This window comes from Ruditapes philippinarum, unplaced genomic scaffold (assembly GCF_026571515.1).
Source record: "Ruditapes philippinarum isolate M1 unplaced genomic scaffold, ASM2657151v2 ctg3553_1_1_1_1, whole genome shotgun sequence".
Taxonomy (NCBI): Eukaryota; Metazoa; Mollusca; class Bivalvia; order Venerida; family Veneridae; genus Ruditapes; species Ruditapes philippinarum.
This window is the reverse complement of record NW_026852033.1, coordinates 11,226-38,392: the sequence shown is the minus strand read 5'-3', so window position 1 is coordinate 38,392 and position 27,167 is coordinate 11,226. Positions and strand designations below refer to the sequence as shown.

The following is a 27,167-nucleotide window of genomic DNA, read 5'->3' as shown; positions in this document are numbered from 1 at the left end:
ATTTTACCCTTTTCTCTGACCATTCATGCACATGGTTGCCTAGAAATATAAGTAAAAGACAAACACTGATGACTGATTTGAATTCATTTATATTTTTCACCAGCTTAATGTTTTGACTTTAACTTTCTGTTAACAAATACTCCTTCAAAGCCTTTATTTTACCAAAGATACACAAAAGTATCTAGCTTGGTCCACTGACTTGGGACAATAGTTTAACTATCAACAACAACAACAAATATGAAAAACCTTACCTTGACCCCAAGTGTAAACTCTCCCATCTCTTGACAGTGCCACAGAAAACTGAGCTCCACACAGAACTTTTTTCATAGTTATCCCCTGTAGTGCCTCTATCTTTGTAGGGACCAGTACTCGTGTTGTGTTGCCAAGACCAAGCTTTCCGTAATCACCATCTCCAAATGACCAGACATTACTGCCATCAGCTGACAGGCATAATGTATGATTCAAACCACATGATACCTGTTGAAGCAAATTTATGACAAATTCAGTAACATCCATAATTTTCAGTTACTGGTGGTGGCATGGTCCAGTGTTTAATGCCTTCAACTAGCAATCTAACAAGTGTAGGCTGCTTGACTTCAAACTCCCTCAGAGGCAAGCCGTTGTTTCCTTGAGCAATAAACTCAGTGCTTAGTACTGCTTGGTTTCTGGAACAGATACTTGAGTGTTTGATATGCTTAGAGCTTCCAACACAATCCAGCTAAAACAAGCAATTATCATAGTATTGCAAGCAATCCATAAGTCCCCTACCGGTTAGAACCCCAGCAACATTCTGAAGGGCCATTGGCCATTCACTAATGTTTCAATTTTTCTCTATTTTAAGTAAATTTGTTGGAAAAGTTCTTTAAAAGTGATCACAGGAAACAGTTTTTATGAACAGACAGACAGATGGACTGACGGACACTCTAAAGTTAATTTTTGAAACTTCCCTGTTACCAAAATATAACATTTTTAAAAGCAAAATTCTTAAAGAGGAGATAACTCTTGAAATAAAGATGCAATTTGATAAAAATTTTCAGCTCTTTTTGACTAATTACAAATATTGTTATATTTGCCATGTTTTAAGCCTAATTGTTGCCATGGCAACCAATTTTTTCAAAATAGGAAGAAAAGATAAAGACATGCATAATCTCCAGACTGCCATCTACCCATATGTAAAGTTTCATAAAAATATTTCCAGTACTTTTTAAGTTATCACTTGATTCAGTTTATTGTAAAATTTGCCATATTTTCAGTCTATTTGTTGCCACAGCAACCAGAATTTTCAACATAGGAAGAAAAGAAAATGATGTGCATAATCTCCAGACTGCCATCTACCCATATTTAAAGTTTCATAAAAATATTTCCAGTACTTTTTGCGTTATCAATGGATCCAGTTTATGTGTAAAATCTGCCATATTTTCAGTCTTTTTGTTGCCATAGCAACCAGAATTTTCAACATAGGAAGAAAAAGAAAAGACGTGCGTAATCTCCAGACTGCCATCTACCCATATTTCAAGTTTCATAAAAATATTTCCAGTACTTTTTGCGTTATCACTAGATCCAGTTTATGTGTAAAATTTGCCATATTTTCAGTCTATTTATTGCCATAGCAACCAGAATTTTCAACATAGGAAGAAAAGAAAAAGACGTGCATAATCTCCATACTGCCATCTATCCATATATCAAGTTTCATAAAAATATCTTCAGTTCTTTTTGTGTTATCGCGGGATCCAGTTTTGTGAACGGACAGACGGACATACTCACAAAATGGTACTTATGTGACTTTTCCTTTGATCTTTTTGGCCAAATTTGAGTCACACAAGGCTTAAAAAAGACAAACAAGTAAAAACAGAATGAATAGGATCAAAGAGAATTTACTGTTACCCATTGTTCTCCAAGTCACACAAGGACCTCTGGGTTCGTACGGACTAACAGACAGATGGAGGGTAAACCTAAAGTCCCCTACCGGTTTAATAAATTTGCATAAACTTAACTTATAAATGGAGAGGTCAAAAGAACCTATAATTTCAATTAAGGTTTTGACAGATCATATCTTTCAGTAGCTAACAGTTTAATATAACAGAGTAGAATACTAGACTAAAATAGTTGTAAGAAAATAAAGAATTCTATTGCATCTCAGCTTTGGCAAATGAAAATGATAAAGAAAAAAACATTTAATTCTTCTTAAAGTTAAATTGGAGAATGTCTGGAAGTCTATAGAAATTCTCCAAGGAGAATAACAATTTTGCAGTTAAAAAGTAGCAAAGTATGACTAATGAGTATTCTGAATTAAGTTAATCTAAATTTGATATTTATTTGAAAAATATAAAAAGTTTAATAAATATCATTCTAATGAAGAAACAGTGTAACATACATATCCAACTTGGTATCCCTCTAAAGAAGAGACTCTAGTTGGGAGTTTCACGTTAGCTGTAGATCCTAGACCAAGTCTACCATAATCACCATTACCAAACATGTATAATTTACCATCCGCTGTTACTGCCGAACTATGCTTGAAACCACACGATACCTGACAATTATAGTACAAATATCATTTATCTATCTATTCAATATGTATTACTAGCTATAAAGATTTTTGGTAACATGGCTGTCTGGAAATAATTGTAAGCATTATCATATGCTCCAAGAGTTCTTACACAACCTACGATTTATAAAAGGCAATATTAATTGTCAAAAGTCTTAATACTGATCAATTGCTAACTTTGATTAGAATCAAAACTAACCTACAAATTTGCGGCAGCCATATATGTAATTGGCCAATGAAATTTCATGTTCAAAACGTGGGATGTTTTTGCAGAGTGTTTTAAATTAATTAAACAGCACAAGACATATAAAACTGTAGCAAAATGGGCCAGATGTCTGCCCCTCAACAATGGGATTACTCAGAAATACAACCTTGTTTTCTCAACTGACACCCATGCTGTCTAGTCAAGGATATATAAACTCAAAAATGATTATTCAATTTAGTTGAAAGAATTTATATTCATAGTTGTGATAAATGTGTAATTTCACAAAAAAAAAAACAACAACAAACCGTACTTGTATAATTTCCTCCCCTTGTAGGGAATCAATCTGACGGGGCCGTCTCTGTCTATCACTGTTCCCATGACCTAGTTTACCATAGTCTCCGTCCCCCCAGCTAAATACCTCACCACTCTCTGTGAGAGCTAGACTGTGACCATCAGAACCAACCGATGTAGCCAGCTGGGTCACAACAAAACCTAAACATAGGTAAAGAATACAAAAATGTATACATACACACTTAAGATGATGTTTAATAAATTATAAATAACAAGCAATTATCATAGTATTGCAAGCAATCCATAAGTCCCCTACCGGTAAGAGCCCAAGCAACATTCTGAAGGGCCATTGGCCATTCACTTAGGTTCCTATTTTAAGTAAATTTGTTGAAAAAGTTCTTTAAAAGTGATCACAGGAAACAGTTTTTATGTACAGACAGACGGACTGAAGGACACTCTAAAGTTATTTTTTAAACATCCCTGTTATCAAAATATAACATTTTTAAAATCCTATCATGATTGAAGAAGTTGGAGTAAAAATTACCAATTTCTCAAAAAAAAGTCTAAGTTCAAAAGGGGCATAATTCTGGAAATAGTCTTGCTAGAGTATTTAACACTCACAAATGTTGAGTGACAATAAGAAACATTTATATGAAGTTTGAAGTAGATACATTCAGAAAAAGAAGTTATTAAAAAAAAACAATGTTTTTTTCATGAAAGTTTTAAGTTCAAGGGAGGTAATTCTGATAAATTTTGTGCTAGAGTTGTAAACATTGTCACATATGATGTGGTTGATGACAAGCAACTTATATTTAAAGTTTGAAGAAAATACCTTAAGAAATAAAGAACTTATAGTGAAAAAACTTAAAAACTAGAATCAGAAATCTTGAAATTCAGTCTATTTGTTGCCATAGCAACCAGAATTTTCAACATAGGAAGATAAAAAAGGATGTGCATAATTTCCATACTGCCATCTACCCATATGTCAAGTTTCATAAACATATTTTCAGTACTTTTTGTGTTATCACTGGATCCAGGTTACGTGTAAAATTTGCCATATTTTCAGTCTATTTGTTGCCATAGCAACCAGAATTTTCAACATAGGAAGAAAAGAAAAAGACGTGCATAATCTCCATACTGCCATCTATCCATATATCAAGTTTCACAAAAATATTTTCAGTACTTTTTGCGTTATCGCGGGATCCAGGTTATGTGTAAAATTTGCCATATTTTCAGTCTATTTGTTGCCATAGCAACCAGAATTTTCAACATAGGAAGAAAAGAAAAAGACGTGCATAATCTCCATACTGCCATCTATCAATATATCAAGTTTCATTAAAATATTTTCAGTACTTTTTGCGTTATCGCGGGATCCAGTTTTGTGGACGGACGGACTGACGGACGGACGGACGGACAGACAGACGGACGGAGGGTAAACCTAAAGTCCCCTCCGGTAAACCGGTAGGGGACTAAAAACATGAACCTTTTTGTTCTCAGACATTAAAATAAAGGCAGAGTTCTCAAAAAAACAAATCAAATATCATGTTTACTTATGTGTTTAAATTATATATTTTTTAATAATTGATATTTCTATCAATCTAGCAGGCTATTTAACATCTCCTTATGTCTGTCCATTCCTAGGTATGTCACTGGATGTAAAGTAACTGTTTATCAACAGTTAAAAAATTCTCAAATTCACCAGACTGCTATATAATACATCCCATTTAAAGCCAGTGGCCTTTTTGGGACAGTGGCCTTTTTTCCAAAAAGGCTGTGTGTGATAATAAGAAATATGTAAAGGTTATAGGACATGAAAAAGTAGCTTTATTGAATGATAAATTAAAGTAGTATTCTAAATTGACCCTAATAAAATAATTTCTTCTAAAACACTGAATAATCATTTCATATTCAAACCTTGTAGAGAAGACAATATAGTGAGATTTTTAAGATCATCAGAATTTCCCTGTCCAAGACGACCGTAACTTCCTTCTCCACATGCAAGCACTGTACCATTTGCTTGTATAACAAATGTACAGTTCTGTCCACAGATAATCTGAAAAAAAAACATATTTTGGTATAGACAACATTTTTATCTACTCCAGAATATTTAAATACTTAAAGTTATAGGCAAAAACAAGACCATAATAGCTTATACAATAAATTAAAAGACTTGTGTTTTTTCTAAACTTGCTGTATTTGCTAGGAATTCTTTCTCTTACTTCATATGAAAACCACAAGATGGCACAAATGGAACTACTAGTTAAGAATGATATCTGTCCATTGACAGGCACCCAATGGACAGATTTTTTGCTATATGTCAAAAACTTTTTTGTGCATATTCCACTTTATTTCAAATAATTTATAACTTTTTTATTGAAATATATGTTATTTCAATCCACTATATTCATGTAGTAGTGTATGATTTAACCAACTTCATTTATAATGGCAAAACAATATCATCTTAAGCATGCAGTTGAATCATAAAATATGCCAAAATGTCATTTTGTTTGAGCATGCTAAACATCAACCCTGCATCCTAGGTCGATAAAATTTCCAGCATGTGTTAAACTAATTCAAACATCTGTCTGATATGCAAGAACTTCAGTTTAAAAGATTGTGTAAAATAAACATATGTAGAAAAAAATAATACCTGTTGTGCTATGGAATAAGCTGATACATTGACTGGTGTAAGAACCACTCTACCTCCCTCACACAGTTGTCCGTGTCTCTCATATCCCCACATGTACGCCTCACATTTACCCCCTATCTGCCAGTCCTCGGGACTCTGTGTTGCCCAACTCATTATCTCGCCATCTGCCGTCAAGTTCCATTCTTTATTGTCCTATAAATACAGCATGGGTTCATATTCAATGACTGTAGTATTTATATACATATGCTTCTGTTGATACAATTAATGTTGTCACAACCAATACAAGAACAATTCTCAATCTATGACAATATGACTTTTTTTTCATTGTTACCAAAATAAATCAGTAACTATTATTACTATACAATAAAAATTCATGGAAACTAAATACAAGGTACATTTAATTTTTGCCTAGCAATATAACATGTAAAATTCATTAACCTGAAAATTCTTTAAACTTAATAAAAAAAATGTCTATAAAACAATAACAAAATATGTCCCTGGACAGCATACTCCACTTTTCTCAGTGCTAGATAATAAAGTAAAACCAGAATAAAATCAAATAACTCTTTGATATAATGACCAGTTTTCAGTTTTGTCAATTTCCTTAACACAAAATTAGGTATGGTGAGTAGAACTCATCATAGTGCATCTACATATAAAGGTTGACGTTCTCAAGTCCATGGCCAATTTAGGTCTTACTGACCTTGACATTTGACCTGAAAATTGGTTTGATGTGTAGAACTCAAGTTGCCTAAGTTTCAATGTAACAGCATTGAAATTAATGACCAGACAAAAACTGAAAAGGTTTAACCAATAAGTTGCCATGAGTTGGGTCATGAAAACAGCTCAGCTTTTACTTCAAAAAGTAGAGCCAAAGATACCATAATGACTTACAAAAACATTAGTGGAGAAACTTTCCTGTGATAATCCACTGCTTAACTGCTTGAAAGTCTCAGGGAAATCTTGACCATCCATTAGACATGCTGACGTCTTCAACGCGGAGGAATATGTCAGCAACCATTGCCACTCTGGTATCAACAACTGACCTGGTTCTGGGAAAAGTAACAGTAACAGAATTTTTATAACCTTAAAGATAACATACATCTTAAGATGATGCTCAACATTCTGAGCAATCTTATATTCCATTAAAGAAGTAAGCCTCCAAATAAACAAATTTGTGCCAATACAATATATCTATGGAGACTCTAAAGTTGTATTATAAATCAATATGTTTTAAAAGTTTTAAATTAGGTAATTTAACATAGCCTATGGCGCTCACTGTCCACAATAATTATTTACAATTTGTCAAAATATGCACAAATTTCTCTATTTCTGTTAAAAGTGAGGTCATAAAAACTATTATTTTCTGGGGTTTTTTTTCTTCCTTTTTTCATTAAATACACAAAAATTAAAAATTTACAAAAACTATGTTTACTATGTTGATATAACTCTTTACAAAGACTATGTTTACAATAGACTATGCTAGTAAAAATTTTGTTTACAAAGACAATGTTAACTTACCTAATGAATCATGTTTATGATGTGGTGGTAACGGAGTATAACACAAGATGTTGTCTAACCTCAATGCCACACAAAATGAACATAAACTTTGTAGATAATCACTGTGTATCAACTGCTCTCCACTCATTACAGTAGGCTACAACAACAAGAAAATCATTATAATTATCATAAAATATCTTTGAATATTGTAAAATCAGAAAGGGATTTTAGCGAGGGATTACATTCTGAAAATTTTGAAAATTGAAGATTTTCATGAAATAAATTTTGCTTAGTATCATAATATTTATAGAACTGAAAAAAAAAGAAATTTGTGAATATCTAATCTCGCCAGTTATTTCAAAATGTTGATTTTACGAAATATTTGGCCACACAAAAATATCTGAATTTACAGTATATTAGTTTTGAAGGACTAATACCTTTCAAAAATGTCAGATTTAAATGATTAATAAAACTCTTTAATCAAAAACATTTCTTTTTTTAGTTTCAAGGTACATTCCAAGCATTTCTAGAGCCAGCCTGAATTCTGTATAATAAAATCAAAAAAGAATGCTAATGGTTTCATTCTGTTAGATGGACTACCATCTTTGTTCTCTTGAATGGTTTGACAAAAATGGAAGATTGATGGAAATGGTTACATATCTAAAAAGATCAAAGAAATCTTCAAAGTAACCAAGTCTTGATCTAAAGAATGACCGAGTACTGTTGTACTGTAATTGGTACTCCTTGCTATCCCTAAAAAACCCATCAGCACATATTTTCATTAATTACATCTGATCCCAACACCATTTGATATCATGCAATAATATAACCAAAATAATGTTCAGATCACAAGAAAGAGAACTACCTACCTTTTCACACATATACTGCTCCAGAACCAAACTTGGCAGGTTTTGCAGGAATGTTTTGAAGCAAGGAGCCTGTAGTAAGTTTAATCCCCAGCCACGTAGACTGGTTCTTGCTGTAGTCAATGCCTGATGCTTCAGATGTAACTCCTCGGGGTAGCTGAGTAAAATTACATCCTGAAATTTACATAATATTATATAAAATAACATTGACAGATATAACACATACCTGACAGTTAGATATAAAATGTACTTAACAGTTAAATATTAGTTAAATATTCCTATATCTATTTACCAATCTTTGATCTCCATTTCATGAATTTATGAACAACACTTAGTTGGCCAAGAATACTATAAATTTTCAATGTCATTAAAATACATAAAGTCTATAAACAGTGCATACTAGACTACTTGACATGCCAAGCAGTCAAAATGAATTCAGATTCAGAAATTTTTCTGGGTTTCCAATTTGTTTTACATCATAAACTTTGTTTATTTGTCCATCGGGATAGCCAAAAATAAAATCAAGTTACCTAGAAATGCATTCATTATTGGTTTCCCTGACATTCCACTGTTTTGCCCATCTACTAACAGGCAAACAAGGGCAAAAGCATAATCCACCTACTAAGTCGTGATAAAAATATTTTCAGTTTCACTCGATCACTGATTTTTCTCATTTTGTAAATAAACCTAGGAAATGCTCTTGTTTTGATTTGCTCATCTTATTGTTATTACCTTAGACCTGTTAAAGCAAGCAGCAAGGCCATGGTCGGCATACCAGCTTAGACTACGTACAGAACCTGTTCCTATATATACCTGCATCAAACTGCCATCCTATAGTAAAATATAAATAAAATGGTCATATAATATATTTGATATAAACAATAGATTGTTAATGATCAAGATTTTTGATGCTAGTCAAATGGTATAGTAAATACTTCTTTATATACTGCAATATAACCTGTCAACATTCTTTGTAACAAATTTGTAACACTGCACATTTACTTTCATTGATCAAAATGAAAAATAACCCATAAATTTGCAGCAGTTGTGTATACAGATAAACAATATCATGGAAATCAATGTTAGAAATATGCAGTATTTATACTCCAATTGTATATCAAAGTTTAAAAGTTCATATTTTAATAGTCAAATAGTCAACAACATCAAATTATCAATATGTTTATTAACAAATTTATAATACAGCAAACTTACATTTTTAGAGAAAATAAGTGAGATTTCTTTGTAAATTGACAGTAGCCATTTATATAAAACTATTTAAACATCACAATTATCTATTGAAATGCGAGAAACATGCAGTATTATAAATTATAGTTTCCATGTTTCATATTGTGAATTTAAACAAAATAGACTGACAGCAGGAATATAATAATTTAAACTTGTTTGTTTGTTTACCATATTTTACCATCCTTTATTACATCCGGGTCAAGGGAAATCCCTTAGGGCTAAATGTCAGTGAACAAGGGTGGGCAATGACCATTAAGGGGAAAAATCTCTGTTTAGATTTCCATCCGATCTAATATACAATAACTGTTTTCGATGGAACGTAACAAATTTCTTATACAGTTATTCCTGAGTAATAAATTGCAAATCCATCATTTACAATAATCTATGGGCATTTAACTAGAAATTTGCATTTTAAATCTTCAATTTTTTTACAATTACAATTGACTCAGCATTTAGAGGGTTTGGCTTGCCATGTTTTTTATCATGATTCTAATTAGAGAGGCATTTATGTACCTCAGGCAACTGCCATATGTGTTTCTCACAGAGTGAGAACAAACCAGTTTAAGCCGACATATTGTTAAAATATTGTACCATTCAATCATTTGATTTATTTTTTGTCATCAATCATTTTATGTGAAAATATGACACTACATGTAAGCACGACTTTAAAATTTAATTGCAAACAGATTTGTGACTAAGAAAAGAAGCTGGGCTTAAACTCCTACCTGAGTAGTGCAAGGCGGTGCTTCGACTTACCTGACTAGTGAAAGAGGCTGAGCTTGTAGGGGTTAACTGGTTCTCATTGGTTGTGATTTGTGGTACACTTTCAACATACACCATCCCATTGTCACAACCACTGCAAGTATTATCAAAAACTGGGTTATCTATTTACAGGGGCATTATTATGTACAAATCAATAACAGAGTAATGTATGCTTGCTTGTACAATTGGATAGAGACAGGAACAATAAGAAGTATAGTATTCTTCCAAATTCAAAACAATATCTTAAAGGGTTAACTTCAGTGTTGATGTCAGCTGGTATAAATTTTTTTATCAAATGTGTAATGCCTACACGGACAGCGAAATCAAGGTAAGTTTCCTTATCAATTAAATACAAAAGTAAAAAGTATCTTTAAATTTTATAGATTTTTCAAAACAGAACTCAATTTAAAAACAAGAGGGCCTTGATGGCCCTGAGGTCGCTCACCTGTATAGAGGCCCACGGAGCGGGCCAGTTTAAACCCAGGGCTTTTATTTGAACAAACTTGGAAGACACCCATTAGAAGATGTGTCATGATGTTTAGTTTTTACTACACACATATAATGAAAAACAATGACCTGACCCCCCCCCCCCCCCCGCAGGGCCAATTTTTAACCCAGGCTTTTATTTGAACAAACTTGGTAGACACCCGTAAGAAGATGTTTCATGCTAAATATCTAAGCTCTAGCTCAGTGGTTTTTTTATAAAGAAGATTTTTTTATGTTTTTACTATACAAAATAGTTAAAAAACAATGACACCCCAGGGGCGGGCCAGTTTTGACCCCAGGGCTTTTATTTGAACAAATTTTGTAGACACTTACTAGAAGATGTTCATGCTTAATATCTAAAACTCTAGCTATTTGGTTTTTTTCATAGAAGATTTTTGAAGTTTTTGCTATACACATATAAGGAAAATCAATGACTCCCGGGGCGGGGCCAATTTTGACCCCAGGCATTTATTTTGAACAAACTTGGTAGACACCCATTAGAACATGTTTCATGCTAAATATCTTAGCTCTAGCTCTTTGAGTTCTTTAAAAGAAGATTTTTTAAGTTTTTACTATATTGCATATAGGGGAAAATCAATGCACCCCCCGGGGCTGGGCCAATTTTAATCCCAGGGCTTTTATTTTGACCAAACTTGGTAGACACTCATTAGAAGATGTTTCATGCTAAAATATCTTAGCTCTAGCTCTTTGGGTTCTTTAAAAGAAGATTTTTAAGTTTTTTACTATATGCATATAGGGAAAATCAATGACCCCCCAGGGCGGGGCCAATTTTGACCCCAGGGCTTTTATTTGAACAAACTTGGTAGACACTCACTAGAAGATGCTCCATGCCAAATATCTAAGCTCTAGCTCTTTGGTTTTTAAAAGAAGATATTTAAAAAATTTCTTTTGGTTGCCATGGCAACCAGAGTTCTGCATGGAATTAAATTCTTTGAACAATTTTTAAAGGTGACCACCAAAGGGAACATTCCTGTGAAGTTTGGATAAAATTGGCTTAGTGGTTTATGAGGAGATGTCATTTAAAGTAAAAGTTACGGACGGACAGTCACGGACGGACGAGGTACAGATCGGGACGACGCCGGACGAAAAAGCGATCACAAAAGCTCACCCTGTCACTTTGTGACAGGTGAGCTAATAAAGGTGTATGAGTACAAAAGCGATGATTTGTATGTTTTGTTCCAATATATTATCTAGAACTAAACAATCATTTTTCATCAATCATAAATGCCAGACTTAGTGAGCAGGCGTATCAAAATCTGTGAACATACCTTGCTAACATAAGTGATTTAGCTTCACCCTTGCCAAGTAAAGTACACCATTCTACTACAGTGACAGCTGCAGTGTGGTATAGTGTATGCAACAGAATAAGACCTTCACGACCAGGTGTCCACACTTTGACATGTGAGTCTCCTCTAGCACAGGTCAACAACATATGACCTGTAGGATCCCATTTCATTCCAGTGATAGCTGACTGTAGAAGAAAGTAAAAAAATTTAAACATTACAAAAACTGGTCATACAAATCACTTTAAGATTCAATTATCATTTAGTGTCCAATAGTAATACACTAGCTTAAAGTAATCCAGCAATCACAGTTTCAGTAGTTGCCCACCACCAACAATACCAATGATATTTTAGACGTAAATCCCTTAAACAGATAATGGTCAGTTCCAAATATAGCAGCCAGATGAGTCCATTTAGGAAATTCAGCAGCTTAATGGCTATTTTAGCTTGATAGTGAAACAAGTTCTTGCAACATATATTAATCACTTCGAGTCTGCTTCCTGGAACTTACCAGTACTGGGTCCGAACTCTTTGATTGGTCAGAAACTGCCAAAGAATTTCCACTGATCAATGGAAATCCTGAGATTTGTGACAGAACATGGAAACAAGAGGGCCATGATGGCCCTGAAGTCGCTCACCTGGTATAAAGGACCCCCCCAGAGCAGGGGCCAGTTTGAACCCCGGGGCTTTTATTTGAAAAAAACTTGGTAGAACACCCATTAGAACATGTTCATGCTAAACATCTAAGCTCTAGCTCGTTGGGTTTTTTTATTAAAGAAGATTTTTTAAGTTTTTACTATATGCAAAATCAAAAAGGAAAATCAATGACCCCCTGGGCGGCCAATTTTACCCCAGGGCTTTTATTTGAACAAACTTGGTAGGACACTCACTAGAAAGATGTTTCCCTTGCCAAATATCTAAATCTAGCTCTTAGGGTTTTTAAAAAAAGATATTTAAAGTTTTTTCTTTTGGTTGCCATGGCAAACCAGAGTTCTGCATGGAATTAAAATTCTTTGAACAATTTTCAAAGGTGACCACCAAAGGAACATTCCTGTGAAGTTTTGGATAAAATTGGCTTATGGTTTATGAGGAGAGTCATTTAAAGTAAAAGTTTACGGACGCCGGACAAAAAGCGATCACAAAAGCTCACCCTGTCACAAAAGTGACAGGTGAGCTAAAAAAGTTTTATAACCTAAAGCCCTGGGTGTTGAGGATCATGGTCATGCCCAAATACTGTAGGGCTCGAACCAATGAACTCTGGGGTTAACAAGCCAGACACCATAACCATTAAGCCACAGTTCCTGGAACCCAACTGTACTGTTTGAGGATCATGACGGTCATGACCAACAGGGCTCGAACCAATGAACCCTGGGTTAAGAGAACAGACACCTTTACCACTAAGCCACCGTTCATTATACATATAAAGTCAATAACTCACCTCATGAGCCTGTGTTCTGATTGGGATTCAAATTCCTCAGTACTACACTTGATCTATAAACACCATCCATGAACCCCACACCATAAACCTCCTGGTCTCCTCATACCAGGCAATCTTTGTTACTGAAACTAAAATAGGACTCAAAATTTGTAAAGACATGAATTACATAACTAATCTGAAAATCTTTAAATGTCTTTTATCTTGTGTGTTTCACTTTTGTTGTGAAAAATTTAAGTTCTTGGTAACATTGTCATGGAATTGTAGTGTGCCTATAAAAAAACAACAAGATTTTTTAACAATTCAAGGTGATGAAATGAGGTTGAATCAAGGCATATCATAATGTAACCATTTATTAAATGATGTAACTCAATTTCTAAATACATAGTTAAATTTGCGAACTTTCACTCAAGAGTAACAACATACAGACTATCTAAATTTGACTAGTCAAGGGTAATAATTCGGTTTTAACAGTCAAATATTGAAACTTAAACCATTGTGTATAATCACAATGTACAGAATTCTCTAATTCTAAGCCAAGGGCAATAACTCTGATGTTAATTATTCCTTATTAAATCTAAAAATATCATTAAAATATCTCATCCCAATAAATATTTGTGTATGTACAAGTTTTGACACATAATGTCATAACCTAATCAGCATATACAGAAAATTGAAAAGTGGAAAGACATTAATTAAAGTACAAGCAATTGAGGTTTTGCTGAAGTTCAAACTATTTAGGTATAAGAGAGTCAAAGAAAAATAGCCTAATGAGCTGCCAATTTAATATTTACCATCAGGTCTATAGCACTGCTGTAACTCCTGTCTCCTGAATGTAGTGCTGTCCAGTATATCTATAAAAGCTAGAGACCCATCTAGCCGGCCAACTAACAAACGGTCAGTGTTCAACCATAGGCAACCCCCAAACACTGGCTTGCACTGGGACCAAGCCAGTGCTGAAACCCAATGTGGCTGTATATCTAAATGTCCAAGTCCACCTGTAAGAACAATACACAGAAATTTAGATACAAGTCATTAAATTTTTTGCTAAAACTAAAAAATATCACAGAGTAATGAATATACAAATTTAAGATTGATGGTTACTTTAAGGACATTGTTCATGAAATTGTTCTTTTTTTGTGTTACTTATTAACCTCAAAATACTGATAACCACCATTTGCAAAATTGCTCAATGCTATCACTTGGCCAAGCTAAAAATTACTTTAGAGTTACTATAAGGAAGAGAAGAAACTTTTTTTTTCACATTCTCACAATTAAACAATTTCAATTTGTATGTATGCACAGCAGTCAACAGTAACCTAAGATGTTATGAAGAGATAGATTAACCCTGAAAAAGTCTGGTGAGCCAACTATATTAAAGAGCTCCACAATTCAGTACCAATACTCATCATCTATTTAACATAATAGGGCAACTCCCCTCATTAATTTTCAAGGAAAAGACATCAGCAATAAATTAAATTCAGCTCAATACAATTTAAATTATTCTTCAAGTTCAAAATGTTTTGGTGCCCTGTGTGCTCCCTGTGATGAGAATGCTCCAAGGTGAAGAGAGGAGTACATGCATTAAACATTGCCAATGGTTCAACCTTTTTATAAAGGGAAAGCCTTACATACCCCCTATAGCCCAGATGTTGACCATATTATCCATAGATCCTGCCAGTAGTTTTCCCGAGCTGTTCCAGCACAGGTTATCTAGTAACTGACCATCTAGGTGTTCACCTGTCACACCCTCTCCACTGTTGAATATACATGTTTGCTGCATAATCTGGTGTGTTTTACTGGGAATATTCCAAACTCGAATAACACCATCATAGCCACTGTAATAAAAGACAAAACATCAATTATTTTAAATGTTTTCATTTTATTTTAACATCTCTTCCTTAAAATGACTCCACTGAGGTTTTTCTGGCATGACAGGACTGGAAATATTTATGTCGAGATTTATGTATCATTGGATGTAGGTCTAGACCAATAACTTGTGTGCAAATTTCTGATAAATACATAATTCTGTTCTTTCCAAAATTAAAAGCTTACAATGAGCACCATATGCCCAGATGAATAAATGAATCTCATATAAATATTGTAATCATGTGTGTGGAGTAAAGCAATATTTTATTAAATTAGAGGTAATACTTGGTAACTATTCACTGTTGTGCGATAATGGCCAATGGATTTAAGGGCCATTATTACATAAAGGCAAGCAGCAACCAAATTTATCGTCTTTAATACTTAAGCCCATAATAGGGCATTAAGATATGGTTGCTTATCTTGTTTGTAACCCTTTCCAAGAAACAGACAGCTGTCAATGTAAACAAATATCTCTCCTTCAGTTTAACAAAGTATAAGGGGTAAGCAGAATGGACCCTCTAGTGATAAAGCTGTTTCTCATTTAATAAAGAAATAAATTACAAAAACCCTAGATAAATAACAAGATATGATTATAAGCATACTATAAAGTTACCTTGTTGCAAGCAGAGATTTCTTCTCATTCCAACTACAGTCAGCCAGCCTGTTCTGATGTGCCTCCAACTTGCGGACAATACATGGTGGCAAATCTGGGCCAAGGTCAACCTGTGACTGGCTTGTGGTAGGACCCGGCTTATGCCAGGCAATACATCTGACAAGCTGGATACCGGCCCACTGACGGTAAGTATGATCTACCTTTGCGGACAATATACATGCAGAAAGTGCATCGATCATTTGTATTATACCTAGTGGACGTTCTTCCGGTGTCTGATCTGTACTTTCTCCTTAAACAAAAATCTTTAATGTTATGTTAATTTGAGTAAATGTACAAAAGTTTCAAATAAAATTCATCATAACATAATTTCTTAACTAAATCTTACTTTAGTAAGACAATTCTGGATGGGCCCTAGAAAATGTTGATGAAACTTTTGATTTCACTTATAACAATATAATTATGTTAAGCTGTTATGATGTTTCTATTTACATTTTAATAATAAATTAATAATACATGAACAAAATCAAAAATAAATAAATAAATTATTTAGCAACTTCGTCAGTATTTCTAAATATGGCTTTTTGTTTCACACTGTTATTTACATTTTGTTCATTTGGTCTTGAAATAAAATAATTGTGAAAAACCATCCTAGAGTAATGTGAAATGTTCACAAATGAGTATAATAATTCAATCATTTGAATCTGAGGAATATTTTACAAAAATAGAGGATATCAAATGAGTGTAAATTTAGCATTGAATCTACACAAATACAATATTCTTTTTATCATATTTCCAAAATAAGAACAGTTTACAGTTAAAACGAAACCTTTTTTCATTGAAGTGCCTATAATGTAATGCTTAAATTAGCTTGCTTTTATGCATGTCACATCAAAGTGTTATTACACTAGTGTAATATCGTTTTTACCAAGTTGCTTTATTACACTCCTGCACCGTCAAAAGTTTTGAAAATATAAATGTACATAATGTACCTCTTTACATTAGAAATGTACTTTGACTTTACAAAAAGCAAATAAAAAAAGTCATTCACAAATCTAGTAATGCAATTTTTTTGCACACTTTTTTTAACAAAAATATCTTTACATTCCAAAGATCACAATAAATGAAAGCCATTACTCACTGTGCTGTCCGGACAGGGAAGCTTGAGTATTCTTATCAGTTGTCTGAGCTGAAGCCACCATTGAAGTGTTTTTAAGTCCACACAGCGCAAGAAGGGCCACCAATGACTGTGTTACAGACAGTATTGACTTGTCTGTCTTTGGAATAACTGTATGAACTGATGTTTTCTTCTGTCTGACTGCTGTCTCGTTTGTTGGCCCTACACCTAGAGCTGCAGTTAGTAACTCCTGAATAAAACAAAGACTATATAGATCTAAAATGATAACACTTTTTCAGACAAAAAAAACAAAAAAAACTTGAGAAATAAACAACAGAAAATGCTGTCTGATTTGGTAGAAATATCTTTCAAAAGAGTTTATTTTGTACTTTAAAGGAAAGAGGTATTTCATCATATGTTTTCTAAGCATGGTATTCAAATATTGCCAATTAACCTTAAGATCTCATGTTAATTGCTTCTCTGATGATGTAGTTCTTAAAATTTCCATTTGTTTTTTATTCTATGAGTTATAAATATGAAGATAGATACATTAATGTTCTTTGCATTACCAGTAAGTATTGCATGGTTATCATGTCCTTTTTGCATGTGTAGCCTTATTTCACAGTAAGATGACAATGCAATACAAAGTTTATATCTATTTTCTAACCGAAGTACATAATAGGAAATTCAATAAGGCAAATTATAGAAAACCTTTGGACCATTGAAAACTGTCCTGTTGAGCTATTCTTAGTCTCGTTTGAGTAAAACAAAACGCTTTACATTGTTGGGACATTTTTCGCAACTGAAATAATTATACATTTTAAAAATGGGGAGAGAATAATTATGTTTTCAGTATAGAGTCCTATATTAAGTGTTATAAATATGTCCAAAAAAAAAGAAAGAAAAAGAATTCCAGTCTTGTCATGTAAAAAAAAAACCTCAGTGGAGTCCAATTAAAGTGTTAAACTACTCTTTATTTGTCATGCACACACTGATACATAATTATTGTTTGTTTAGAAGGAAACACCAAATTTTAAGTACATGTAAATAACTAATCAGTGACCCTAACTGGAATAGAATGAGGGCTCTGCTAGAACATGATCCATTGACATGTTTTTTCCCCACTTTACAACTCATGTAATAGAAGCATACTGTGTAATCAGTAACCTCATCTACTAAGATCAGTAAGTGGAAAATGACAAAAGACGTGTGAAAACCAGAAAAAGACTTTGCAACCAAAGGTGGAATCCTGATGACACCGAGATATTTCCAATTACAAGACGTGTGAAATTACCGGGATTTTGAGACTTGGAGGGCATTTTTCAGCCATTATTGAATTTCTAGGCTTGGTAAAGTGTAACAACTTTTTATAGAAGTGTAAACATGAGAAGAGTTTAACAAGAGCTCTTGTTATCTTATCTAATCAACCTTATACAATGTGATCAACCTAATTCAACAATAACAACGGAGATATCATTTCTAACAATTTCTTATAATGCCATTGTTGTTGTTTTGCACTTAAGCTTTTCCTACATATTAAATTGTATATGGAGGACCATCCTTCTATGTATGTTGAATGTAAATATAGATCAATCAGCAAAAAAAATAGCTAGAACTGCCGTTCAGGGCATTATTAAACTTGTTAAAGAATTTGCACATCTTACTTTGGCAAAAAAGTACTCACAAAAGAGGCATAAACACTTTACAAATCTAACACAGTCATGTTTTCTTGCCCTAGATACAGGTGTTATCTGGTTCAGAAGCAATATATCAAACTTTGTTGTGAAAAACCAAATGGTGTAGTGAAAAACAAAATGGTGTATTGAAAGAAAAATGATATAATGAAAGCAAAATGGTTTAGTGAAAAACAAAATGGTGTAATGAAAGCAGAAAGGCATAAATTCATTCAACTGAAACTACTGCAAGTTATAAAAGGGGCATGACTTTGACAATATCTTTAACTGAGTTAGGTACCTGTTTTCTTGCCTATATTTAAAAGTGATAGTGATACGAAACGTTTCTAATTTTCATGACAATACCTGATTGCATTAAGTGTAAATTTAGCAGATGACCTGGAATCAAAGTGTAACACGTGCTGTACTGACAAGCTGGTGAATATGATTCTCGTTTTCGTTTAGCTAAATCCTATACCGTTCCTTGACGAAAAAAAAATTATGACTTGTTAACAAACTTTGAGAACATAAAAAATTAATAACACTAGCATCAAGATCTGTTTCGTGTACAACATGATATTTGATTCCTGAATGGAGGTGCTAACGTGCTAGAACTAATTATAGTATAGATTGATACAAGCTGACAAATAGAGAACTTCTCAGTAACGATTTGGATCATTGATATTCAGTATACAATTGTGTCTCCAAGCGTTGCTACAGGAAAAGCATTACAAGGTGAGGCACTTGTTTTTAATAGAATTAAATAAGTTGTTATTAACTTTTAAATTAAACAGTCAAATTTAGGAAAAAAAATCTCTTAGGATGCATGTCGAGTCATAGTTTTTGACAAATATTATTTCACATTTGAATTTTTTTATAATAAATATATAAATAATAAAATATAAATAAATAGATAAATAAATGAAATCCATTCTTATAAAAATATACATGTCTTAGTAAATGAATTGAATATCTATATATATATATATATATTTACCTTTTTGTAAAATCATTTTAAATTTAGCCTATTATTGTTAGATAAAAAAAGATGAATAAAACTATCTTTCATGTTTCAACAAAATGTTTGAAAAGATTTTTAGAAGAATAATTATCTCTAGTTTTTTTTTATTGTTGTTGATTCTATTTGGTCAAAATGAGGAAACACAGTACTTCACATAGTAAATCTATGGTAGTTTGAGTGATGGAATACGAGCCATCATTATTAATAACTGAACATAAGGACTAAGAATAGTGGGCTATTGGTTATCACAGGTGTCCTAACAACCTGTTCCAAATAGTTAAAATAAAAATCAGGACTAGACAAATATGTTGCAAATGTGATATTAGTGAGTGTTGTTAAGAGCAAGTTATGCTTTATTCAATTATAGAAAGCTATCAATCCAAACTATCAACTTGAAACTTATAATACTTGATTATCATGACAAGGATGAGTTATTTTCCTGAAGGCAAAACTTAGAAGTTATGCTCCTTTTAATGTTATAATTATACTTTGAATGTTATAATATTTTATAAAAAAATTGTTATTGATATAGTGGTTGCTCTTTACCGGCAAGCTTCAACACTGCATGCGGTTTTCTTGTTTTATCTTTTAAATATTGTATAAAGACTATTTAAAGACATAAGTTTATAGATAAAGTGTAACTCTAATATGTGTTATATTGCAGCGTACATCAAGTTTTCATGAAGAAATGAATGAATGAGCAGTGCAAATAACGTGATAATAAGCAGTGCCAGCCTGAGACAAGCAAATTATAACAAGTCACAGGTAAAAAGAGTGACAGTCATAAACAATCAGATTGCAAGTCATATATTAACTGAGAACCAGAAATATCTGAACAGTATTCCAGTCATAAATAGAATAATTGCCAAGGATAAACAAGGTACCAGTTATCATAAGGCTACTAAAAGGGAGTAATAAACAAAATCATAAGGCTAATAAAAGGGAGTGATAAACAAAGAATTTAAGACATAGATAAACAAATGAAGGGTGTCAGACATAGATAAACAGATTAACATCAAGATGAACAGTGTAATAATTTGGACATGTGTTTTGGCATTTATGATCTTAGAGAATGAATGTTATATTTTACTACCTAATGACAGTTCCAACAAAATATCTAAAGGAGACAAAAGTAAAAAAATACAAAATCACAAAGACGGAAATCCACAACCAGTTTTTACTGAAAATGGCAAGGAAGCAGAAAATATCAGAGAAACTGAAGAAATGAAGGATTACACATATGATAATGGAATCACTTCAGACACAGCAACATGGGCTGTAAATATAAAGAAGTTTCAAAATGAAAATTCTGATTCAATGACGGAAATGAGAAATGATCCAATGAGAGAAATGAGAAACACAACTATGACAAAAGACACTGATTTGCAAGACGACAATAAAGAAGTAAATGCTGATATTAGGGAGATTTCTGATGTTATAACAAATATCTGTGGGGAACAGTATGAGCCATGTGAGAGAACAGGCTTTGACTTCAGGTTCTTTAAAGAATCCTCCATTTGTACGATGTGTTCCTGTAATGTCAAAACATGTCATACCTTGAAAAATTGCTGCCCGGATGTTATAGTGAACATTAAGGACACTAAAGGTACCGGTATACAAACATCTAATGAGTCCTGTATGTCACTTCATGATGTCCTAACTTTTAAAGGTGACAAACCAATGAAGGATAATGTAATTTATAGTACTACAAGTGAAATAGACAGTAATATCTCTATTTCTAATGCAGAAAAGCCAAATCAAAATGATCTGAATACTCAGAGAAAAAGTGAACCAGAAAAAAGGTCAGACAATGTTAAAACTACTTCTACACTGGCAAATACATATTTCCCCAAATATCTTGTTATCAACTCATGCCCAAATGATTTTAATGATTCGGATACAGTAGCTAAATGTATCAATACCGGATCACCCTTTCTACTCGATAATTTGCCGGTGACCGACTGGATTTCAATGAACATTTATCGTAACAAATGGTGTGCAAAATGTCACAACACTTTAGATACAGAGAACTGGTTACTTCTCACAGACTGTCTCCAACTTTACAACACATATTACCTCCCTTCACAAATTTCCAAATTTCATGACTTAACAAAGAATTGCACTGTTCGAGTCATACCATCCATTGTATCCAAAACTGATTACAAAACCTGCAAAACTTCAAATCACCAACATGTCATTGATAAATGTAATAGGACAGGTCTGTGGAATCCAACAACTGACAATACAACAGCTACAGTTAAACAAATGTTGTGTGAGCAGAGACATTTCATGCCACTGTATAAACCGCTGACAAATGGACAAAGGGGAGTATACAAGAATATCTTCTGCTATATTTGCAATCAAAATGAAGACTTACAGACAATAAAAAACAAAACTCTACAAGATGAAGGTATCTATATTTTCATTATTTTGTCTAGTTTTGTTGAATCACCATTATTTAATAACAGTCTTAACATATCTTTCAACTTTAATTAAATAAGAAAGATAACATGTTTTCTGTACATTATTTCAGGCATGTTAAGGAATTTTCTTAGTTCAAAAAGGGCCATAACTCTTTCAAAATTCATATGGGCCTTTGTCAGTGATCTCTTATTAAGCTTTAAAATAAGTGTGAAGTTTCAACCCAATTTCTACTGTTTTGGAGATACCAACTTACATGCAAAAACTTAACCAAAATGTGACACAGAGTCTGGGGTGAGTACAGTAGCATTCCCTATTGTTCCAAATTGCTAAAAATTCACCAATTAACATTCCTTTGTACAACATGGAAGAATACTGTCATTATGTTTTGCACTTACAGATGTTCTGTATGGGAAGACAAGATTATACAAGGCCATACAATGTGCTGACCCATCTGAAGATGCTGAAGTCTGGTCCGAGGTCGGGCACAAACACAACCAAACTTGTCCCTATGGAACGATTCCTGGTATCTACACTGTAAGTTTTAACCTTTATTCTGCTGAATTTTGTGGTAATTTGGCCTTTGTATGAATCTAGAATAGTCCATTTGAAATTTAACAGATTAAAATGATATCAAAACACAACAAGAGGGCCATGATGGCCCTGAGGTCGCTCACCTGTATATAGGCCCACCCAACCCCCACCCCCCAACGTTGCAGGGCCAATTTAACCCAAGGGCTTTTATTTGCACAAACTTGGTAGACACCCATAAACATCTAAGCTCTAGCTCATTGGGCTTTTTAAAAGAAGATTTTTTTAAAGTTTTTACTATACACATATAGTTAAAAACAATGACACCCCTGGGGCCGGGCCAGTTTTGACCCCAGGGCTTTTATTTGAACAAACTTTGTAGACACTTACTAGAAGATGTTTCATGCTTAATATCTAAACTCTAGCTATTTGGGTTTTTTCAAAGAAGATTTTAAGTTTTTGCTATACACATATAAAGAAAATCAATGACCCCCGGGGCGGGGCCAATTTTGACCCCAGGTCTTTTATTTGAACAAACTTTGTAGACACTCACTAAAAGATGTTTCATGCTTAATATCTTAACTCTAGCTATTTGGGTTTTTTTCAAAGAAGATTTTTTAAGTTTTTGCTATACACATATAAGGAAAATCAATGACCCCCGGGGCGGTGCCAATTTTGACCCCAGGGCTTTTATTTGAACAAACTTGGTAGACACCTATTAGAACATGTTTGATGCTAAATATCTTAGCCATAGCTCTTTGAGTTCTTTAAAAGAAGATTTTTTAAGTTTTTACTATATGCATAAAGGGAAAATCAATGACCCCCCGGGGCGGTGCCAATTTTGACCCCAGGGCTTTTATTTGAACAAACTTGGTAGACACTTATTAGAACATGTTTCATGCTAAATATCTTAGCTCTAACTCTTTTGGTTCTTTAAAAGAAGATTTTTTAAGTTTTTACTATATGCATATAGGGAAAATCAATGACCCCCTGGGGCGGGGCCAATTTTGACCCCAGGGCTTTTATTTGAACAAACTTGGTAGACACCTATTAGAACATGTTTGATGCTCAATATCTTAGCCATAGCTCTTTGAGTTCTTTAAAAGAAGATTTTTTAAGTTTTTACTATATGCATATAGGGAAAATCAATGACCCCCCCGGGCGGGGCCAATTTTGACCCCAGGGCTTTTTTTTTAACAAACTTGGTAGACACCCATTAGAACATGTTTCATGCTAAATATCTTAGCTCTAGCTCTTTGGGTTCTTTAAAAGAAGATTTTTTAAGTTTTTACTATATGCATATAGGGAAAACCAATGACCCCCCGGGGCGGGGCCAATTTTGACCCCAGGGCTTTTATTTGAACAAACTTGGTAGACACTCACTAGAAGATGTTTCATGCCAAATATCTAAGCTCTAGCTCTTATGGTTTTTTAAAAGAAGATATTTAAAGTTTTTTCTTTCGGTTGCCATGGCAACCAGAGTTCTGCATGGAATTAAATTCTTTGAACAATTTTTAAAGGTGACCACCAAAGGAACATTCCTGTGAAGTTTGGATGAAATTGGCTTGGTGGTTTATGAGGAGATGTCATTTAAAGTAAAAGTTTACGGACGGACGATGGACGGACGGACGAAAAGCGATCACAAAAGATTGAGTGAGCTTACAGTAGAGCTCTCATCAATAACAATGACATTGATGTATTGATATTGATGTATAGTTGATATTTTTCTGTCAATCAATTATAGATACTGGTTTGAAAAAGTAAATAATTTTGACTTATTAATTAAATGCTTAGAAATGATGTTACATAACTGGAAGCAGGTGCTCTATTGAAAAAACATGTCTTCAACTATGCTTTTGTAACTTACTTGAATATATTTTTTTAGTTAGTCTACATATTCCAAAATATGGTCAGAAAAAAACATGCAAAGGGCATATATAAACAAAACACATCATAATTTTTCAAACAGCGCATTTTACTGGTTTCAGGAAAACAGGAATGTGAAATATAGATAAATAATACATAATAATAAATTTATTGAGTATCCTTGATATTTGTCAATATATGCTTTGGTATCAATGACAGCTCTGAGTTTTATGAGATGATTTAAGCTTACCTCAGGTGTTAAAACTTAAAGCCAAAAACACCTCACCTGCTAGAGCTAAGAGATACATAGACTCCAGAAATTCGAGCCCATTTTAAGTCACCTTTTATGTTTATTCAGGCATGAATTTCACATTATATTTTATTTGAATCATAAACCACTGGTGAAGATTTTATAACAGTTCTTAAAAATGAGTGTATATAGATACAATGACACAAAGCAAATGTTTGTAGACTTCAGACATATCACTATGCAATGGGAGCAGAATATTGTCCCCATGTCTTACAACTGTGCTTTGCCATGATAATCAAGTATTTAAAGTTTTACGTCAGTAACTATAATAGTTTTCAAAAAATCATACTAAATAAGTTAAAAAGGCCCATAACTCCAAAATTATAATAGACTTTCATTTATTTTTGAGCTCGATTTTTCAAATTTGTGAATGAGGTTCAAGTGTCATAAAATTATTTTTCTGTTTCTTATAAATGTTGTTTTTTTTAAATATTTTTTACAGGATGACTGCATACCATTTGAGTGTCCCATTCATCAAATAGCTATGTCAAACCTTTGTTTAGATAGACAAACAGATGTTATCGGTCTGGTTATAGCATCCACAATACGTCTTCAATTCCAAAGTACAGTCTACATAGGAAGATCAGAGGATGAACAGCACAATTTTGGCCAAGAAGTAGCTAACGCTATTGATAACAAACTTCTTATTTCAAAAAAAGGTTGCAATATCAGAGCCATTAAACTGCTTGCTAACTTTACATCTCCATCTGAAGGTTACGCACAAGAAATCTTTCTTGCATTTAAAATTGCAAATACAAAAATTTGCTCTGTGAAAGAAGTGGTGGAAATTTATTCTGAAATTGATGATGGTGAAATAAATATATCTGTTCATTTGGCCAGCAATGATGTGCTACAGCAGCATTCTAGAAATGAAATAATGTTCAATATTACTTTGACTTTCAGAAACATTCAGAACCATGACATTGAAATTCCACTGAAACAAATGCCTCCTTCATATGAGATATGGCTTGAGAAATATTTCCAATATCCGAGAGTTCTCCTTTCCGCATCCCAGTTTAGGAAATTAGTTGAAAAGGGCAAACTAAAATCATCTAAAACTCCATCTATGAGTGCAATGAATAATGAACAAATACAAGTTTGCTATATAGATTATCTACAACAATGGTTACAGGATACCTATACCAAGTCATCTACAACTGGGAAAGATTCCAATCAAAACACTCTAACATCCACTCTGAGCATGCTTAGTACCATAATATCCATGCTTTCAATTGTATTTGTTCTCATCACCTATACCATGTTTTCCGAGCTTCGTTTCATTCCTGGTAAACTGTTCATGGTCTTGTGCTTCAACCTCCTTCTTGCACAAGGTTTCTACAGCTTCGGTTTTAATCTTGGTGTTGACAATATCTGGTGTCAGCTTGTCGGAGTCTGTATACACATGCTGTGGACTGCCACCATATTTCTCATGACTTCATGTCTTTGGCATATGCTGAAGAACATTAAGGACCCCCTCGGTGCCAAGAACCGTTATATGATACAAAGCCGGTCAAACTATCTTGTTGTTAAATATACCTCCTACTGCTACAGCATGTCCGTGGTCTGTGTTCTTACAAATATCATATTCTCCCATCTAATGTATCATGACGATCACTACGGCTACGGGGGTAAGTTTTGCTACATAAATACAGCAGAAATGAGATTGTTCACATTTGCTTTACCCATTGCCCTGGACCTGCTCGTTAATTTTGTCATGTTTCTTTGCATTACATCAAAAATTTCAAAAATGATGACGCACGAGACAGACGTGAAAGAGCGTGTAGTAGTTTTTTTAAAACTATCAACCATTACAGGATTTTACTGGACATTTGGTTACATATATGAAGCCACAAAAATATGGGTATTTGAATACCTTTTTATCATCCTGAATGGTGGTCAGGGATTTTTTCTTATGTGGTCTTTCTTGTTAAACAAGCGTATCTTTAAAATGTACAAAAACGTTTTCAAGAAGCTGCAAGAAAAGTATTCGAGTATCTCTGAAAGTTGAATCTGACCCGGAAAGTTGAATCTGCTATAATAGTGAAGAGCAATTACATATAAAAATTGTGTATTTAGGAAGTATGAGTATTACCTGTAAATTTCTGCTTTCTTAAAGCAATTTGAAACCTTAAATAAAATCATACTGCCTTCATTATAAGTCAACATCACTAATTTCACGTCCTCACTTATTTCACATTTCCATACGACCATTGTTACAATTGGTCAAAATTGACCTATTTTAGTCATTGAGCTAAAAAGGAAGCTTTTGTACAAAATCTGTAGATTTTTTTTAAGTAAAACAGAACAACACTTCAAGTCAATTGAAATGGCCAATTGAAATGGTCTGGACCATAAAATCTGTTATTGACTGATAGTTGTTCTTAACTTGTGTCATACAGCAGAAAATACTAAAATATTACAGCTGATAACAATTTTTTCGCGTTAAGTACCATGAAGTAA

General features: G+C 33.3%; 2 protein-coding genes and 1 long non-coding RNA gene across 3 annotated transcripts in view; 1 reads left to right on the top strand and 2 right to left on the bottom strand.

Moving 5' to 3' along the window:
• Nucleotides 1-27,167, bottom strand: part of LOC132747598 (probable E3 ubiquitin-protein ligase HERC1) — a gene marked incomplete at its 5' end in the record, with an annotated part of 45,718 nt that overhangs the window by 9,506 nt on the left and 9,045 nt on the right. The window contains 17 exons of the mRNA XM_060737022.1: nt 252-477; nt 2,375-2,530; nt 3,061-3,242; nt 4,956-5,094; nt 5,692-5,883; nt 6,586-6,743; nt 7,213-7,348; nt 8,061-8,231; nt 8,790-8,888; nt 10,059-10,158; nt 11,840-12,042; nt 12,366-12,417; nt 13,339-13,420; nt 14,084-14,287; nt 14,925-15,127; nt 15,772-16,060; nt 16,910-17,135. Coding sequence (XP_060593005.1) covers nt 252-477; nt 2,375-2,530; nt 3,061-3,242; nt 4,956-5,094; nt 5,692-5,883; nt 6,586-6,743; nt 7,213-7,348; nt 8,061-8,231; nt 8,790-8,888; nt 10,059-10,158; nt 11,840-12,042; nt 12,366-12,417; nt 13,339-13,420; nt 14,084-14,287; nt 14,925-15,127; nt 15,772-16,060; nt 16,910-17,135 — 2,818 coding nt within the window. The remainder of the gene's footprint in view (nt 1-251; nt 478-2,374; nt 2,531-3,060; nt 3,243-4,955; nt 5,095-5,691; nt 5,884-6,585; nt 6,744-7,212; nt 7,349-8,060; nt 8,232-8,789; nt 8,889-10,058; nt 10,159-11,839; nt 12,043-12,365; nt 12,418-13,338; nt 13,421-14,083; nt 14,288-14,924; nt 15,128-15,771; nt 16,061-16,909; nt 17,136-27,167) is intronic.
• Nucleotides 10,058-13,350, bottom strand: LOC132747560 (uncharacterized). The gene is made up of 3 exons (XR_009628141.1): nt 13,293-13,350; nt 11,840-12,042; nt 10,058-10,158 (listed from the first exon to the last, which is right to left on the bottom strand). It is a non-coding gene; the product is annotated as an uncharacterized LOC132747560 (long non-coding RNA).
• LOC132747550 (uncharacterized) lies at nt 20,600-26,987 on the top strand. Its single transcript, XM_060736962.1, has 3 exons — nt 20,600-21,989; nt 22,401-22,537; nt 25,150-26,987. Exons 1-3 carry the CDS (start codon nt 20,600-20,602, stop codon nt 26,713-26,715), a joined length of 3,093 nt encoding a protein of 1,030 aa, XP_060592945.1. The 3' UTR covers nt 26,716-26,987.

Excerpts from the sequence above, each read along its gene's own strand:
- LOC132747550 (XM_060736962.1), top strand. The coding sequence starts at position 20,600 with ATGAACAGTGTAATAATTTGGACATGTGTTTTGGCATTTATGATCTTA. Across the intron at positions 21,990-22,400 it reads CAAAACTCTACAAGATGAAG|ATGTTCTGTATGGGAAGACA; the intron begins GTATCTATATTT and ends TTGCACTTACAG. Across the intron at positions 22,538-25,149 it reads CGATTCCTGGTATCTACACT|GATGACTGCATACCATTTGA; the intron begins GTAAGTTTTAAC and ends TATTTTTTACAG.